Source organism: Corythoichthys intestinalis, chromosome 20 (assembly GCF_030265065.1).
Source record: "Corythoichthys intestinalis isolate RoL2023-P3 chromosome 20, ASM3026506v1, whole genome shotgun sequence".
Classification (NCBI taxonomy): Eukaryota; Metazoa; Chordata; class Actinopteri; order Syngnathiformes; family Syngnathidae; genus Corythoichthys; species Corythoichthys intestinalis.
The window spans coordinates 23,748,341-23,767,358 of NC_080414.1; the positions used below are offsets into that span (position 1 = coordinate 23,748,341).

Here is a 19,018-nt window from a genome sequence, read left to right on the forward strand (position 1 = left end):
TCAAAAAACAGGAGAAAAAAGGGTGTACAACAAAAATAGCTTCTCCCTGCCGTACTATTTACAATATTTACACTACATACAAGTGTCTTTTCAAACTAGACAAAGCAGGAATCGCTGCCACAGTTTGCGATGTGCACACACAAGCTCTGGCATTTCTAGGTGGTGGCTCAGCTGGAGAGGAGGCTGAATGATTGTGGCGAGCTTCTTAAATAGGCCAAGGGGTCCACACCTTGGCCAATCACGTTGCACCAATCAGGAGCTGCTGAACAGGCAACACCTGCACCTAATCCATTCAATCAGCAAAGCAACTCACGTGTACGCACGCACACACACAGCAGTGGAAAAAGCAAAACAAGAACAACTGAACCACAAGGTCATAATACTCGTAACATGACTCAATGAGACCTGTTTATGTAGATTACAAGCATTTTTATTAAGACATTTGACATTTCCTACCAGATGTCTAGTCAAGCCTTCACTATGCATTGCCTAACGCCAGAGCTGGGTAGTAAAGCGTTACATGTACTCAGTTACATTTACTTGAGTAACTTTTTGAAAAAAATGTTTCTGTAAGAGTAGCTTTATAAAGCCATACCTTTTACTTGAGTAGATTTGTGAAGAAAAACCCCGCTGCTCTTACTCCTTTACTTTGGGCTGCATATTAGATTTTTTTTGGCCAGTGATGCCAAGAGTAGCTCTTCCAATTTCACCAATGAGACTTCGGAACAATAATCACAAGACTCCATTATACCAGTCAGACGCAAGCTTGCCGTTCTATGATCACGCCAGCCTGTTCATTCACGTGGCGCCTTTAAAGCACCGAAAAAATGAAGTACAGTATTTGATGTAGAGCGCCGCCCTTAACATGACTCGAAAGCGTGGATTTTAACTAGGGTTGTTCCGATCATGTTTTTTTGCTCCCGATCCGATCCCGATTGTTTTAGTTTGAGTATCTGCCGATCCCGATATTTCCCGATCCGATTGCTTTTTTTTTTGCTCCCGATTCAATTCCAATGATTCCCGATAATTTTTCCCAATCATATACATTTTGTCAATGCATTAAGAAAAAAATGAATAAAACTCGGACGAATATATACATTCAACATACAGTACATAAGTACTGTATTTGTTTATTATGACAATAAATCCTCAAGATGGCATTTACATTATTAACATTCTTTCTGTGAGAGGGATCCACGGATAGAAAGACTTGTGACTTTGTATATTGTGACTAAATATTGCCATCTAGTGTATTTGTTGAGCTTTCAGTAAATTATACTGTAGCCATGCCCAAATGCATGATGGGAAGTGGAACCATGACTGTGTGTAGTGTTACTAATTGATATATCTTCTCTGCGTTGGGAAATAACACAAGGTGTTAAGAAAAAGATCAATTGCTACCTTGCTTCCCCACATTGCTTCCCATGATATTTCTAATCGTAGGGAGAGGGATTGTAAGGCTCTAGCCAATTAAAAAAAGACTCCAAAGGCTGCCAAAATTCACTCTACTCATTTTACGCTGCCTTTTATCTCTCTATATAGTAAAACGGCGCCATAACAGATTGAGCGCGACAATGCGTGAATGGGTCGTGCAGCGCAAGCATTAATTGGTTTAAATATTTTGACGTGATACATTTTTAAAAAATTAATTACCGCCGTTATCGGGATAAATTTGATAACTCTACCTTAAGCCTAAACTAAAGACCCTGGATGAGTGTAACATATTATGTTTGTAACGTTAAATACAATTAGAAAACGATTTAATTAAATAATATATATATTAAAAAAAGGCATGGCTGATATTTTTTTGCCGATTCCGATACTTTGAAAATGACATGATCCCGATCGATCGGGACATGTCTAATTTTAACCTCTCTCCCAGTTATTACATGGCTCCGATTGATCACGGAAAACTGGAGGTATAATCTTTTAAATTTCATTATAGGAACTATGAAGGAACTACTCAATATTCAAACTAGGAACAATTTTCTCCACTAGAGGGCAGTCAGTTCTTTGGATGAATAATGCTTCATTTGTCACTTTTTTCCTCTTGCCGGAATTGAATGATTTTTTTTTTGTATTTCTTTGACTTAATGTAGTTGTGATAATACTATACAACAACCCATTACTTAAGAACAGTTTATATAGATATCTTTGTGCTGAGAAAAAAAAATACCATTGTTTAAAAAAACAAAAACGTAAGCAGTTACTCACAATGTTACTCATTACTTGAGTATTCTTTTCACCAAGTACTTTTTTTACTTGTACTTGTGTACATTTTTTGGATGACTACTTATACTTTTCCTTGAGTAATATAATTTTGAAGTAATGCTACTCTTACTTGGGTAAAATTTTTGGCTACTCTACTCATCTCTGCCTAACGCTTTATTGCCATCCTGCCTCTGAGTCATCAAAACGTCAAATAATTTCTCATTGAAAAATTTGAAAAACACTTGATATCTATTGATCCTCTTATGCTTCTCTGCAGCTTATCAGCGATGGCAGTGTGGTGTATGCAGAAGCCCTTTGGGATCACGTCACCATGGATGACCAGGAGCTCGGTTTTAAGGCTGGTGATGTCATTGAAGTAGTGGATGCCACCAACAAGGAGTGGTGGTGGGGTCGTATCATAGACAATGAGGGATGGTTTCCGGCCTGCTTTGTTCGGGTGAGTGTATCTGATGGCACAAGTAAATTGCCACTGATTTTAAAAGTATTGGAGCAGAAAAATTGAATTGAGCCAGTCTTAGAACACCTTGCCTCAAACTGTGTGGTTATAAATGGTATGCATATGGAAATTTATGATGGTTTATCTTCTTCTTCCCTCCTTTGTCAGTTGCGTGTGAATCAGGATGAGCCTACAGATGACTTTAAAGCCCACCTGGAGATGGATGGCTCCACTGGAAGCAAAGATAGGCTAACTCTTGGATTGTTCTTGGGACCAGGGTTGCCCAGCAAGGAACAGATGAGAGCAAATGTCATTAATGAGATAATTAGCACGGAGAGAGATTACATCCAGCACCTAAAAGACATCTGCGAGGTCTGGTTCTGTTTGTAATAAAGGCATTTTACTTTTGGCTAAGATTTACCACACAGTGTCAAAGGTTTACAACAATTATTTGATATTAGTACAGTCTGTACTTGTTTCATAGTTATTTTTTTCCTTCAGGGTTATATCAAACAGTGCCGTAAGAGGACAGATATGTTCAACGAGGAGCAACTTCATACCATCTTTGGTAATGTTGAAGAGATCTACAAGTTCCAGAGAAAATTCCTAAAAAACCTTGAGAAGAAATACAACAAGGAGCAACCACACCTCAGTGAGATTGGCTGCTGCTTCCTTGAACATGTAAGTGCACACAATAGGAAATATTACTTCAACAAACCATCTACCTTCATTCAAGTCTGTTCTTCTATTTTGCATGCAGCAAATACATTTTCAGATCTATTCCGAGTACTGCAACAACCATCCCAACGCCTGTATCCAGCTCTCCCTGCTTATGAAGATCAGCAAGTTTGTGTTCTTCTTTGAGGCCTGTAGACTCCTCCAGAAGATGATCGACATTTCTCTGGATGGATTCCTGCTCACGCCGGTTCAGAAGATCTGCAAGTATCCATTGCAGCTAGCCGAGCTGCTCAAATATACCAACCCACAGCACAGGTGACATGATTTCAAAAGTTACATATATTATTCTATAAAACATAGCTAAGCACTACAAATATTGCTTATTATATTCACAAAACGACAACAGACATAAACTGCATGCTACTGTTTGATCCTTAGAGAATATAAAGACGTGGAAGCGGCCCTAAACGCAATGAAGAATGTGGCCAGGCTCATTAATGAACGGAAACGGCGCCTTGAGAATATTGAAAAGATCGCACGATGGCAAAGTTCCATAGAGGGTTGGGAGGTATGTACTTGAGGATTTACACATACTTCTAAAAGATTTCAAACAGTAATTGGTTTGTGAAACATGGCGTTTTTTTACATATTTATTTTTGTGCAGGGTGCAGATATATTAAGCAGGAGCTCTGATCTCATCTTCTCAGGAGAGTTGACCAAACTCTCTTTACCACATGCCAGGAGTCAACAGAGAATGTTTTTCCTCTTTGACCATCAGCTCGTGTATTGCAAAAAGGTTCGAGCACGGGAAAAAATGTAAACCTGTAATAGATAAGAGAAATACATTTGTGTGCTAAGTGCCCAGCTATTTTTTATTATTTAATTTTTAAATAGAAGTAATTTATACTGTACAAAACAAGGATGAACAGGCCTTGACACAACTGGAATCCTAAGGACACATCAGTTTATCTTGTTATATGATACAGTGGTATGCAAAGGTTTGGGCCCCTCTGATAATTTTAAAGATTTTCCTTTGTAAATCACTGATTGTTTGGAACAAAAAATTCAGTGAAATATATCTGTTACGGTCTGCGAATGCGGAAAACAAGATAGGACCCAAGATCAGACAATCAAGGGGAAGCGTTCACTAATTTATTAAACACAAGCAAAGCAAAACATGCGATCACGGAAAAAAAGGGAACAACAAAAGGGGTCCGTGACATTAGGTCGACGGGGATTAATTATGCGAAACTAAGCGGTGGGTAGAGGATCACAAAACAAAGGCGGCTGAGGACACAAGATGGCAAATACAAAGCGATTCGAAAGTAGAATGTGTCGAATGGCAAGCTAATATCTCGGCACCGTTGTGTTGGATTGCTGGCGTTTATATACTAATGTTGATTAGCTGGAATTAGCTGCAGGTGCGATGTCGGGAACGCTCCCACAGTTGGCTCTCTAACAAAACAAAATCTAACCAGCAGCAGAATGTGACAATATCATATACCAGATTAACGCAGAAATATTTGAGAAGTGAAAAGTATAGTTTGTAAAGTATAGAAGCTAAACAGAAAGTGTGTAATAATTATTAAAGAAAAATAGGCTGGTGCATAAATTTAGGCAGCCTTACAGAAATTATAATCGATATTTAGTAGAGCCTCCTTCTGTAGAAATAGTAGCCCCGAAACGCTTCCTTTAGCTTCCAGTGAGGGTCTTGAAACGGGTTGAAGTTATTTTTGACCATTCTTTTTTACAAAACATCTCCAACTCAGTTAGGTTTAAAGGCTGCTGAGCATGGACAGTACGCTTCAAAGCAGACCACAGATTTTCAGTAATATACAGGTCTGGCCATTCTAAAACGTTGCACTTGTTCCTCTGCATTAATGCCTTAATAGATTTTGAGCAGTGTTTAGGGTCATTGTCTTGTTGAAATATCCAGCCCCTGCGCAACTTACACTTTGTCACTGACTCTAGAACATTGTTTGCAAGAATCTGTTGGTAGTGACTGGAATCCATGCGACCTTCAACTTTAGCGAGATTTTCAGTGCCTGCGCTGGACACACAGCCCCATGACATGATGGAGCCACCACCAAATATTACTATGGGTAGCAAGTATTTGTCTTCGAATGCTGTTCTTCATACGCCATGCATATCGCCCCTTGTTATGCCCAAATAACTCAATTTTTGTTTCATCAGTTGACAGAACCTTATTCCAAAATGAGGCTGATTTATCCAAATGTGTTTTGGCCTACCTCAAGTGACTGTTTGTGGCATGTGTGCAGAAAAGGCTTCTTCCGCATTACTCTCCCATACAGACTCCTTTTGCAAACAACACTGAATAGTTGACTGATGCATATGCATAGTGACATAATCTGCAGCAAGATCATGTTGTAGGTCTTTGGAGCTGGTCTGTGTGCTCAATTTGAGTCTTCTCACCATCTTTCGCTTCTGCTTATCCAAGATTTTACTCAGCCTCCACTCCGGACCTTAACTTGAATTGTGCCTTTTCCTTACTATGTTCCTAACAGTGGAAACTGACAGCTGAAATTTCTGCGACAGCCTTATGTATCCTTCCTCTAAAGCACAATATTGAATAATCTTTTCTTTCACATCATTTTACAGTTGTTTTGAGGCTCCCATGTTTCCACTCCTTAGAGATGATGCAGAGGGGAGAACAATTTGCAATTTGCCACCTTAATTACCCTTTCTCATGATAGGCTTTACCTGTGTATGTAGGTCAACGTCAGTCAGCTTATCAAACTAATTATGAGTTCCAAACTTTAGTACTAAAGACTTTCTATTCAGTAAAAACAAGAGGGTGCCTAAATGTATGCACCGGCCTATTTTTGTATCAATATTTATAACGCACTTTCTGTTTATCCTATAAATTTCCTTTCACTTCTGAAATATTACTGTGTTCATCTGCTATATGATATATTTAACTCACATTTTTGTTCCAAACAATCAGTGATCTTAACAATTATTATATCAGGGCGCCCAATCTTTTGCATGCCACGGTAGCAGAGAAGAGTAAAATTAGACATGAGCGCTATAATCTTTGTGTCTACACAAGAGCAAAGTTCATATGATGAGTGACAATCTTTCTGGCACAGATGAAAAAAATCTGGATTTACAGTATTAGACATTGCCTGATAGCTGTAATGAAATGTGGTGTTCTTATTTCATCATCGTAGGATCTCTTGCGCCGCGACATGCTATATTATAAAGGTCGACTGGACATGGACCACATGGAGATTGTTGATGTTGAGGATGGCAAGGAGAACCACTTTAACATCAGTGTGAAAAATACGCTGAAGCTGCGATCCCTTATTGGTGGTGAGGTACACCTCCTATGTGCCAAGAAGCCTGAACAGAAACAGCGATGGCTTCGAGCATTTGGTGAAGAGAGACGGCGGGTCCAGTCTGACCGGGAGACAGGTCTGATGTGTCAAATGTATACTTCCTGTGTCTTGTATGAAATAATATTTTTTTCATTAAATAAAAGTACAGATACAGGAATCTAAGAAAAAAATACTCAAGTAAAAATACAAAAGTACTTGCTTTGAAATTTACAAGTAAACAGTTAATTTCTCCCGATTCTAAAAGGTAATATATATACTGTATATATATGTGTACATATATATACATACATACAGTATATACATATATATATTTTTTAAATATACATACATACAGAAAAAAACAAGCAATAACATTGACTAACTGTAAACAGAAGTTTAAGAACTTCAAAAAAACTCCAAAACTTAGTTAATGGTGGATTGCAAGCAACTATCAGGTGCATACCGCCCCCTACTTTACAAGAGTGTGTAGCACCCATCTAAAGGCACACTGCTCTCACTGTTGTTTTTTATTGGTCATTATCTTTTTCACTTGCCTAATCTTGCTTGTACTCATGTTGCTGCTTCTAGTGTTCAATTACAGTACAGTTGCACAGGGCTTATTGATTGCGCCAGAGGCATGAAAGCGAAACTATCAATTCACAATGAGAAAAAAAGGAAACAAACAAAAGTAACGTGAAACACAGGCGACAATTTGAAAAGTAGGAGAGTAAAAAGTACAGGTACATGCTATAAAATGTAGTGAAGTAAAAGTGAAAAGTATTTCATATTTGTACGCAAGTAAAGTACAGATACACAAAAATATACTTAAGTACAGTACCGAAGTACTGTTCTTTCGTTACATTCCACCACTGCTTATGACTGAACTCCTTTTTAACAGTTAAAGAAAAGTTTTTAGTGTTGAAAAATACATAATTAAACCCTCAAAACATTTTCATAATATTAACCGTAATTTTCGGACTATAAAACGCTACTTTTCCCCCTCATTTTGAATCCTGCTGCTTATAGTCTAGTGAGGCTTACTTGTTGATTTATTTGGGTTAATAGGGAACACTTTATTTGACAGTGGCGTCATAAAACTGCCATAAGACAATCTTAATTATGACATGACACTATCATGGGCATTAATGAATGTTTAAGACAGATGTCATTCACATCCGGCAAATTATGTCACTAACTCCATTTATGTGTAGCTCAGATCTTTTACACCCATTCAAAAGTGAGAAAATCTGCCGGATAACACAAAAATGACATCTGTCACAAGCATTCATAATGCTCATGGCAGTGTCATGTCATAATTATAATGGTGTTACCAAATACCATAACTAGCAATTAATGAAGCAACTGGAACAGTAACTGAAGAAATAATTAGCACAGAAACATGAATTTTGATTGTTATTTACATCTGTCGCACTGCAATGCATGCTAGGAAGCATGTTGGATGACAAAAGTGTGAACAGCAGGTGGCAGCAGAGGTTGACTGTCTCCCCCAAGGGAGCAGTGATGGCCAAATAAAGCTTCTTGAAGCAAAAAGCTTTAGAGTCATTTGGTTCAAAGCTTCATGGTGGTTAATTTGGTATTATGACAGTTTTTTGATGCCGCTGTCTAATAAAGTGTTACCGGTTAATATATATATATATTTTTTTATTTGAATAATTTTATTGTCATCATCATCGGTATCATTGACAATTATTGACAATTACAAAATGTGATATGATTTGCCCGAAGGAACCGAAGAAGACAAAGGCGGAAGGGAAGAAGCATATGCTTATCAGTCCCCGTCCCCCATACAACTAAAGACGCACATTCAGACATGGTACATACATCAGATGGCCACAAAACTGTACAATAAACATCTGGGTTTAGTAACTCAGCGTCCAGTCAAGCAGCTCGATTGCTTCAGGAGCTCAGAGAGTGCGTCTGTACACGGTGAAGTTCAGCCACGGAATGGATTTTTGGTGTAAATATTCCATAAAACAGTGAGGATAGCTGCTGCTTATAGTCCAGTGCGGCTTATCTATGAACAAATGCCGTTTGGCGTCAAATTTGGTGGGTGGCAGACTATAGTCGGGTGCGCTTTATAGTCCGTAAGAATACGGTATGTTGTGACATAGTAATTTTAGGTTGCTACACCAAAATAACACAGATGTGTGTTTGTTTTTAAATTTATGCCAAAATCTCCTCCTTTGAAATTAGTGGCATCTCTTAAAAAATGCATTACACACACCAATTTTGGAAGGGAAGTTAACAAACCTTTTCCTTTTCTTTCCAAAGGGTTTACACTCACTGAAGACCAGAAAAAACAGGCTATTCTAAATGCCTGTAAAACCTGTTTGTCTGGAAAACCCAAAGGTATACCCAAGATTTGACTGGATACTAATTGACATGTTATTGTGATGTGTTATTGTGCTATTTCTCAGGCAGTTGTAGATTATTTTCAGAAATGGACAGAAGAAATTAATAGCAAAAATCTTTGGGATTCTTCTAAACTCAGGCAACTAAAAATCATACATCATGATGATTTAGTTGTAATATTACTGCGATTATAATAACAGTTGCAAATCATAATTGTCTTGGGACAGCTGTAATTTACACATTAATTGCATGTTTCTGTATTTTGTGCATTTGTCCACCAATAATTATATGACCAATATACAATATTATTTTCTCTCCATTTCCTCAGTGATGAGCAGACCGTATTACGACCTACTGAGACAGAAACATCCGTCCCTCCCCACGGCCTTATCGCAACAGCACGTCTTCATGCTGGAAGAACCCAAACGCAAAGCCTCGACCTTCTGGCACAATATCAGCAGACTTACACCCTTTAAAAAATAACACATAGAAGTAAAGCAGAAAACCCCTCAGAAGGGAACAGGTTGGTTCTTTGGTTTGTAGAAAATGTGTACAGGTATAGTTTAAAAGAATTGGAAAAACTTTATTTGGTAACATCCAAACGTGGCGATAACCTAATGGAGATACTTTACTTTGTTACTAATTGCTGTTACAAGAGGTTGGAAAATGGAACTCCTAACTGTGCTGCTCCTTGCTACTTATCGACAAACCTGTGTGATGATATGGTTTTGATCAATGCCAACTGTTCACAGTGCCAGATGATTTTGTTTGACATTTTCTTCGACAGTATTTTAAGTTATAACAAAGAGGACTTTATGGAACTGTTTTTAATGCTTTTGGATTTTTTCTCTTTCCTTTGTAAAACCAAAACCATACAAATATTTCAGTTTTTTTCCTCCTTCACCAAAGAGATTATTGTAGTCTGATGGATCCAGTTTTCTTTTTAAAACAGCAGTCCCCCCTCTCCTGTGATCTTGAAAGATCAGCACGTGTACAGAGTAGTAGACATGCAATTTAAAATGTGCTGTTTTTTTCCTCAGCATTTTCTCTTGCAACTTCCAAGCAATTTGTCTCACTGCTAATAACATAAAATATCATGGGAAGTATACGCAGTTGTGCGATAGAATTTTGTTCATTTCAGTCGCCGTATTTTGTGGTCGCTATCCACTCGTAACCTTCCAATTGCTACCAACATTTGCTGGCTATCCATACATGTAGTACATTTTTGTACACCATGCAGTATATTGTGAAATGACTCAAGGCTCAGAATAAAATAACTAAAATTACGATACACAATTCCTGAAGTCTGACTGAGTCCCTCTTATGTCGACAATGTCAATGAGAGAAATGAAAAATCCTTCATTATACTGCATTGTATTGTTCTACAGTCTGCTCATTGTGTCTGATCTATTATCATTTGCACAATCTATTTGTTTTAATTAGTCTGAGAACGACTTGTGCTCCAGGCACTTTCACATGACTCATTTTCACAAATCCAATCGAGCTTGGCACTCAATACAAAAAAACTGACAGCTTCCAAATTTTTGGGGATGCGTTGATAATACTGGAGTGTTTAAAGATTTTGTGACACTCCACATTTAAAGTTTGGCGCCAAACCTTGTTACAAAGAAAATCAAATATATGCCTACAATAATTATCACAATCATTTATTACTAAACATGATCATGGCAGTTACATTCATTTTACAAACAGTTTCCCTGCTTTCAACAACAAAAAAAAAAGAAAAAAAAATGCCTGAAAATGAGTGGGACGGAAAAAAACGTATTAAATCCCACCCTGACTTGCCAATTATCATGCAAATACTTCAATGGGTTGGACCCCCTTTTGCCTTCAGAACTGCCTCAACTCTTCGTGGCATAGATTCAACAAGGTGCTGGAAGCATTTCTCAGAGAGTTTGGTCCATATTGACATGATGGCATCACACAGTTGGTGCAGATTTGTCGGCTGCACATCCATGATGCGAATCTCCCATTCCACCACATCTCAAAGATGCTCTATTGGATTGAGATCAGGTGACTGTGGAGTAGGGATGGGAATTGATAGGATTTTTACAATTCCGATTCCATTATCAATATTGCTTAACAATTCGATTCTTTATCGATTCTCTTATCGATTCTAATTTGGGGAAAAAGAACAAACGTTTTGATTGGCATCGAGTTTGTTTAATCAGAAGTCACAACCTTACAAACTCACAACGAGATCAAAAGAGGCCCAAAGCCTCAATGTTAACTGTGGCAATAAGTGGCAAATACACAAGAATGTTTAAGATTTTACTGAAACATTTATCTAATAGAAATAAAAAATATTGGTATATATTGGCAGATAGGTTTTTGTTCTGCCTTTGGCAATATGTGTTAAAGCAGGGGTCCCCAAACTTTTTCCTGTGAGGGCCACATAACTTTTCCCTTCTCTGATGAGGGGCCGGGGTCAGTTTGTTACAGAAAAAGTGTGACGATTGCAGAAGTGCATAAATGTAAAAAATTATTGTTTTTCAGAAAGCCACAATCAAATAACCCTTTCTGGATTCTTTATAATAATAATAATAATAATTAATAATAAAAACACTATTAATTAAATAGATAATAACCAAATAACCCTCTCTAAATTCTTCAAGGAAAAGGCCAGAAAATAAATAACACGATTGAGAAAAAAAAAAAAATTCAAAATGGCCGGACCAAATGTGGAGGCGGGGCGTATTTGGGCTGCGGGCCGCAGTTTGAGGACTGCTGGAGCGCGCATACACCCAAAGAAGAAATGCCGCATCCAAGTGAGTGAGAGAGGGAAACACTTCTACGAGCCTACGTTCTTTGTTAATGTTAATATCTACAGAGGCAACGCCTGTATGTATCATCTTTTGTGTTGTTGTCGTTGTGTTTCCACTCGCGATCGGACACTTAAATCCAGTTGTGTAGTGGTTTGAACGATGTGCTAATGCTAGCGAACGAATGCTAACCATACTGTTATTAGCAGCTAATCATCGCTGATTTACGTTGATGCAAACCTGTTTGTTATTGGGGACGAAATTGATTTGTTTCATTTCTATTCTTAGTTTCACTCTTCAAGTGATGGTTGAATAAAGTCAGCAAATTATACCAACGTCTTCTGCATCGTCATTTGGGAGTTTAGCTAGCTGTATAGCTGGGACTTTTTTTTTTTTTATAGCCGGGGCTTTTTTTTTTTTTATATAGCCAGGACTGAGCCTTAGCCTCTCTGTGAGGACAGCGCAATCGTATTCCCTCCCGATGCAGTTATCTCCACCTTGCAATGACTGCAAGTCGCTTTGTTGTAATTTTTCCTCGTGAAGTGAAGACACACTTTCGAGCGTTTGAACCTACTTACTGTTATTAGCAGCTAATCATCGCTGATTTACGTTGATGCAAACCTGCTTGTTATTGGGGACGAAATTGATTTGTTTCATTTCTATTCTTAGTTTCACTCTTCAAGTGATGGTTGAATAAAGTCAGCAAATTATACCGTCTTCTGCATCGTCATTTGGGAGTTTAGCTAGCTGTATAGCCAGGACTGAGCCTTAGCCTCTCTGTGAGGACAGCGCAGTGTATTCCCTCCCGATGCAGTTATCTCCAACTTGCAATGACTGCAAGTCGCTTTGTTGTAATTTTTACTCGTGAAGTGAAGACACACTTTCGAGCGTTAGAACCTACGTGCTGTCATTGTTATGTTTATGGCTGCAAAGCTCGTGCTTACCCGTCGTAACATTTCATTTTCACACTCTTTCCTGGTGAAGTGTAGTCAAACTTTGGAGCGAGTGGTTCTTGGCGCCATGCTAGTTTGATGCGTCTGGACAACAACACACGTCACGACGCAATACGCGTCTTTAGGAATCGTTAAAGGGATCGTTAAGGCTTTTTCATTGTGATGTCGAGGCCTCGAAACACTCGGAACCGGTTCCGAATTGGAATCGGATTTCGATTCCCATCCCTACTGTGGAGGCCATTTGAGTACAGTGAACTCATTGTCATGTTCAAGAAACCAGTCTGAGATGATTCCAGCTTTATGACATGGCGCATTATCCTGCTGAAAGTAGCCATCAGATGTTGGGTACATTGTGGTCATGAAGGGATGGACATGGTCAGCATCAATACTCAGGTAGGCTGTGGTGTTCCAACGATGCTTAATTGGTACCAAGGGGCCCAAAGAGTGCCAAGAAAATATTCCCCACACCATTACACCACCACCACCAGCCTGAACCGTTGATACAAGGCAGGATTGATCCATGGTTTCATGTTGGTGACGCCAAATTCTGACCCTACCATCCGAATGTCGCAGCAGAAATCGAGACTCATCAGACCAGGCAACGTTTTTCCAATCTTCTATTGTCCAATTTCGATGAGCTTGTGCAAATTGTAGCCTCAGTTGCCTGTTCTTAGCTGAAAGGAGAGGCACCCGGCGTGGTCTACTGCTGCTGTAGCCCATCTGCCTCAAAGTTCGACGTACTGTGCGTTCAGAGATGCTCTTCTGCCTACCTTGGTTGTAACGGGTGGTTATTTGAGTCACCGTTGCCTTTCTATCAGCTCGAACCAGTCTGGCCATTCTCCTCTGAACTCTGGCATCAACAAGGCATTCCGCCCATTCTTTTTCGGACCATTCTCTGTAAACCCTAGAGATGGTTGTGTGTGAAAATCCCAGTAGATCAGCAGTTTCTGAATTACTCAGACCAGCCCTTCTGGCACCAACAACCATGCCACGTTCAAAATCACTCAAGTCACCTTTCTTTCCCATACTGATGCTCGGTTTGAACTGCAGGAGAGTTTCTTAAACCATGTCTACATGCTTAAATGCACTGACTTGCCGCCATGTGATTGGCTGATTAGAAATTAAGTGTTAACGAGCAGTTGGACAGGTGTACCTAATAAAGTGGCCGGTGAGTGTATATATACAGTGTATCACAAAAGTGAGTACACCTCTTGCATTTCTGCAGGCTTTTAAGTATATCTTTTCATTAGACAACACTGACAAAATGACCCTTTGACACAATGATAAGTAGTCTGTGTCCAGCTTATATAATAGAATTCATTTATTTCCCCCTCAAAATAACTCAAAATATATAGCCATTAATATCTAAAACCCATGGCAACAAAAGTGAGTACACCCCTTTGAAAAAATGTACATCCCTAAATACCCAAATTGAGTACTGCTTGTTGTTTTCCCTCCAAAATGTCATGTGACTCGTGACAGGAGTGCTGTCAGCATTGCTGTAGAGATTGAAGAGGTGGGGGGTCAGCCTGTTAGTGCTCAGACCATACGCCCCACTCTACATCAAATTGGTGTGCATGGCTGTCACCCCAGGAGGAAGCCTCTTCTGAAGATGGTACACAAGAAAGCCCGCAAACAGTTTGCTGAAGACATGTCAACAAAGCACATGGATTACTGGAACCATGTCCTATGGTCTAATGATACGGGTGGGCTTCACGCCAGCCGAACCGCCGGACCCGTGCTGGCGAAAAACCGACAACCCGGCCAAAAGGCCAAACTCCGTGCGTTCACCTTAGTGTTAACCCCTTGTACTGACTCCATTTTGAAAGCTGGAAGAAGGCTTCGAAACACAAGTTGACAATTTATTCCGGTCGACAGCAATCAAACAGCAAGGCGAAACAGGAATAGACTCAGGCAAGGAGGCAGTGTCGTTCCAAGGTCACCATATCACAAGTCAACAAAAGGTTCCCGAGAAAAATGGAAACGATTAGTTCAGTACTTCTCAAATAGTGGGGCGCGCCCCCCTGGGGGGGCGCAGAGCAATGCCAGGGGGGGCGCATGTGACCTCGGGGAACATGTTTTATGTGTTTTTTTTTTGTTTTTTTTTGCCGTACTGGAATAAAGTGTACTTGCACATCCACTCAGTAGGTGGCAGTGGCGCTCTCATTTTCAGAGTGCGCGCAGTATTTTTGAACTAAGGAAGAGCACTCAGCACACACAGACAACAGATATGAAGAGCAGTGTGCCACCGCCGTTTTCGAAAGCCGTTTTCCGACCGGACTCACTCACGCAGCGACCCACTGTCTTGTCCGGTTCTCACGTCGCCGCCCGAGAAATGCCATTTTCGGCTTGGGATCGTCACGACGACTGCCCTCACCTACGGTTCTACCTCGGCCGCCGTGAATGCGCTTTTTTTCGAGCCGTTTGCCTTTTAGCTTTGACTTTTAATACAGTGGGTGATGATGAAAGACCACTGTTTACTGTGTCTAAAAATAATTATAGCAGATAGCAAGAAGCCAAATCAATCATTGTTAAGCCGCTTGATTTTTTCAGTGAAAACGTGCCGTATATTGCCAACAATCGTCCTGCTTTGTCAGTGTTCTATCAGTAAGCCAGTGAGCATTGTTAGCATGCTAATTGAAAAATAACTCCACATCATTGCAAAGGAGGTAAATACTGTGAGCAGCAAAAATAAAAACTCCTGTCCAAGGACACTTTTTTTCCCCCCTTTTATTCAGATTTGTTTTTCGGTCAAATTTTTTGGCACATTGTCCTCATGAGTGAATGTTTCTAATCAATTTTAATTTGGTATTATTTACTGATTTTATTACATTTTATTTTTCTGTATCAAATGGTCAAAAATGTACCTTGAGTGTATTTTTTTAGTTTGGATGTGAATTTTTTTTTTAAATTCAGGCAAATTGATGCACATCAAGTCTTCTCTGTTACAAACAAAACAATGTTTATAATAAAGTTATACTTTATTATAAGTTGATCTATGTTACTTTTTTTCTTTATTAGAAAAAAAAGGACACAATGTTAGGCAGATGCGTATTTATAATAGTAATTTTATAGACAAATGATACTATTTACAGTGGCGGCAGAGAGTTTGGGGGGGCGCGAAACATTTACGTCTTCCTTGGGGGGGCGTGACAGAAAATAATTGAGAAGCACTGGATTAGTTAAACATTCAGTCTTTTTGAAGGCTCTCACGGGGCGGGCTGTGGGCAGAAGAAGGGTGTGCTTGGGCGTTGTTTAGGATTATTGTCTGTTTGTGGATTGGACAGGAGGATTCGGGAGTTACTGTTGTCAGGGCAACAACGGTTGTGGATTTTGCCACCTCAGCGTCAAAGGGGCTCTTGGAGTCTTATCAGTCGTGTTATCAGTTGGATATCGAGCGTTCTCCGGTGTTCCTTGTGTTGGGACAGGACGTTCTGGCATTTGTTCTGGACTGTCCGGGAGAACTGATGGAGGGAGTTGGTGGTGCAGACGTGGGCTTGTAGATAACTTGCCGCCTTGTTTCTGTACTGTGACTGATGGATTTGTCGTATTGTGATAGGTGTTCCCCCACACTTCCACACAGTATGTAAAATATGGAAGAATCAAGGTACAGTACAGAGTGCATGCTTATCGATACATATTTTAACTTTATCCAAAATTGAAAGGTTTCTTGAAATCTTGGTTTTTATATGTCTGACATGGGGTTTCCAAGACAGTTTGTTATCAATTATAACACAATAACAAATTTTTCTCAACAACAATTTCAATTTGTACACCTTCACTATTAAATGCTAGTTCAGTGTCAATTTTTGCATTCCCAAAAATCATTACTTTAGTTTTACTTACAGTATATTCAATGATAACTCATTGATGTCCATTCATTCTTTAATTAAGTTCAGTTCCTTGTTCACAGTAGTTACAAGCAGTGTTGTCACAGATTACTTAAAAAAGTAATTTAATTACTGATTACACCTCAAAAAGTAATCGAGTTACTTTACTGATTACTTTATTATCAAAGTAACTAAGTTACTTTAAAGTAACTTAACAGTTACCTTTTACCAATTTTTCTCCTTTTGCTGCCTCAACATAAAAATGAAAAAATGTCATCGCATGTAATTGAATTTTTCACATAAGGCTTAATCTTTGAGTTAGCGGGGGTTTAATTAGTCGATGGAGTTGATTTCAATCACCATTGACTCGCGTTAGCTTAGCCACTCCGCAGCCCTGACACTAACAAATAACTGACAAACTGCATGGAATTTGTTCAAATCAACTCCAACGACTAAATAAACCCCCGCTAACTCCAAGATAAAGTCTAATGTCAAAAATTCTGAACTTCCCCTTTAAAATAAAGACCTAGCTGTCAAAATATTGTCTATAAAAGTTGTAAAGCAATAAAACAAACAACAAAAATTAATGACATGAACAAGAATCCAACAACGTATTTCATAATGGGTCAAAATTTTTCAAGCAGATCATGTGACCAGCACCTTAGAGACTATCTTTTGCTTTGCTTAGCCATAACTACACCTGTGGAGGCAAGATGGACATTTAGAATTTCTGTAAACCTAAGCTTTCAAACACAACCAACAACAACTGAGCTTGAACAGTTATATATATACAGTTGTGGTCAAAATCTTACATACACGTGTGAAGAACATAATGTCATGGCTCTCTTGAGTTTCCAGTTATTTCTACAACTCTGATTTTTCTCCGATAGAGTGATTGGAACAGATACTTCTTTGTCACAAAAAACATTCATGAAGTTTGGTTCTTTTATGACTTTATTATGGGTTAACAGAAAAAGTGATCAAATCTGCTGGGTCAAAAATATACATACATGGATCTGAAAAAGCGAATCATTCACTTGAACAAGTCAGGAAAGTCACTTGGAGCCATTTCAAAGCAGCTGCAGGTCCCAAGAGCAACAGTGCAAACAATTGTTTATAAGTATAAAGTCCATGGCACTGTTTTGTCACTGCCACGATCAGGAAGAAAACGCAAGCTATCACCTGCTGCTGAGAGAAAATTGGTCAGGAGGGTGAAGATTCAACCGAGAATCACCAAAAAGCAGATCTGCCAAGAATTAGAAGCTGCTGGAACACAGGTGTCAGTGTCCACAGTCAAGCGTGTTTTGCATCTCCATGGACTGAGAGGCTGCCGTGCAAGAAGGAAGCCCTTGCTCCAAAAGCGGCACCTAAGGCTCGACTGAAGTTTGCTGCTGATCACATGGACAAAGATAAGACCTTCTGGAGGAAAGTTCTGTGGTCAGACGAAACAAAAATCGAGCTGTTTGGCCACAATGCCCAGCTATATGTTTGGAGGAGAAAAGGTGAGGCCTTTAAGCCCAAGTACACCATGCCTACCGTCAAGCACGGTGGTGGTAGTATTATGCTGTGGGGCTGTTTTGCTCCCAATGGAACTGGTGCTTTACAGAGAGTAAATGGGATAATGAAGAAGGAGGATTACCTTAAAATTCTTCAAGATAACCTAACGTCATCAGCCCGAAGATTGGGTCTTGGGCGCAGTTGGGTGTTCCAACAGGACAATGACCCCAAACACACATCAAAAATGGTAATGGAATGGCTAAATCAGGCTAGAATTAAGGTTTTCGAATGGCCTTCCCAAAGTCCTGACTTAAACCCCATTGAGAACTTGTGGACAATGCTGAAGAAACAAGTCCATGTCAGAAAGCCATCAAATTTAACTGAACTGCACCAATTCTGTCAAGAGGAGTGGTCAAAGATTCAACCAGAAGCTTGCCAGAAGCTTGTGGATGGCTACCAAAAGCGCCTAATTGAAGTGAAAATGGCCAAGGGACATGTTACCAAATATTAGCGCTGCTGTATGTATATTTTTGACCCAGCAGATTTGATTACTTTTTTCTTTTCACCCATAATAAAGTCATAAAAGAACCAAACTTCATGAATGTTTTTTGTGACAAAGAAGTATCTGTTCCAATCACTCTATCAGAGAAAAAACAGAGTTGTAGAAATAACTGGAAACTCAAGAGAGCCATGACATTATGTTCTTCACAAGTGTATGTAAACTTTTGACCACAACCGTATCAGTATTGGCCAAAAGTTTGGCGACACCTCAAAGGTGGATACTTTGAAGAATGTAGAATATAAAACCTGTTTTCAGTTATTTCACTTTTTTTTTTTGCCACTCCACATGTTCGTTCATAGTTTCGATGTATTCAGAGAGGATTTACAAGAGTAGTGA

At 39.2% G+C, this 19,018-nt stretch overlaps 1 protein-coding gene across 2 annotated transcripts in view; it reads left to right on the top strand.

The window, feature by feature from the left end:
- The window catches only part of arhgef4 (Rho guanine nucleotide exchange factor (GEF) 4), a 36,352-nt gene extending 25,622 nt beyond the window's left edge, over positions 1 to 10,730 (top strand). For both annotated transcript variants that reach the window (XM_057824534.1, XM_057824535.1), the window contains 9 exons: positions 2,489 to 2,668; positions 2,837 to 3,040; positions 3,170 to 3,349; positions 3,429 to 3,661; positions 3,785 to 3,914; positions 4,011 to 4,142; positions 6,538 to 6,781; positions 8,977 to 9,054; positions 9,386 to 10,730. In XM_057824534.1, the coding sequence (XP_057680517.1) occupies positions 2,489 to 2,668; positions 2,837 to 3,040; positions 3,170 to 3,349; positions 3,429 to 3,661; positions 3,785 to 3,914; positions 4,011 to 4,142; positions 6,538 to 6,781; positions 8,977 to 9,054; positions 9,386 to 9,540 (1,536 nt within the window). In that variant the 3' untranslated portion in view covers positions 9,541 to 10,730. The remainder of the gene's footprint in view (positions 1 to 2,488; positions 2,669 to 2,836; positions 3,041 to 3,169; positions 3,350 to 3,428; positions 3,662 to 3,784; positions 3,915 to 4,010; positions 4,143 to 6,537; positions 6,782 to 8,976; positions 9,055 to 9,385) is intronic.
- Positions 10,731 to 19,018: the final 8,288 nt, after the last annotated feature.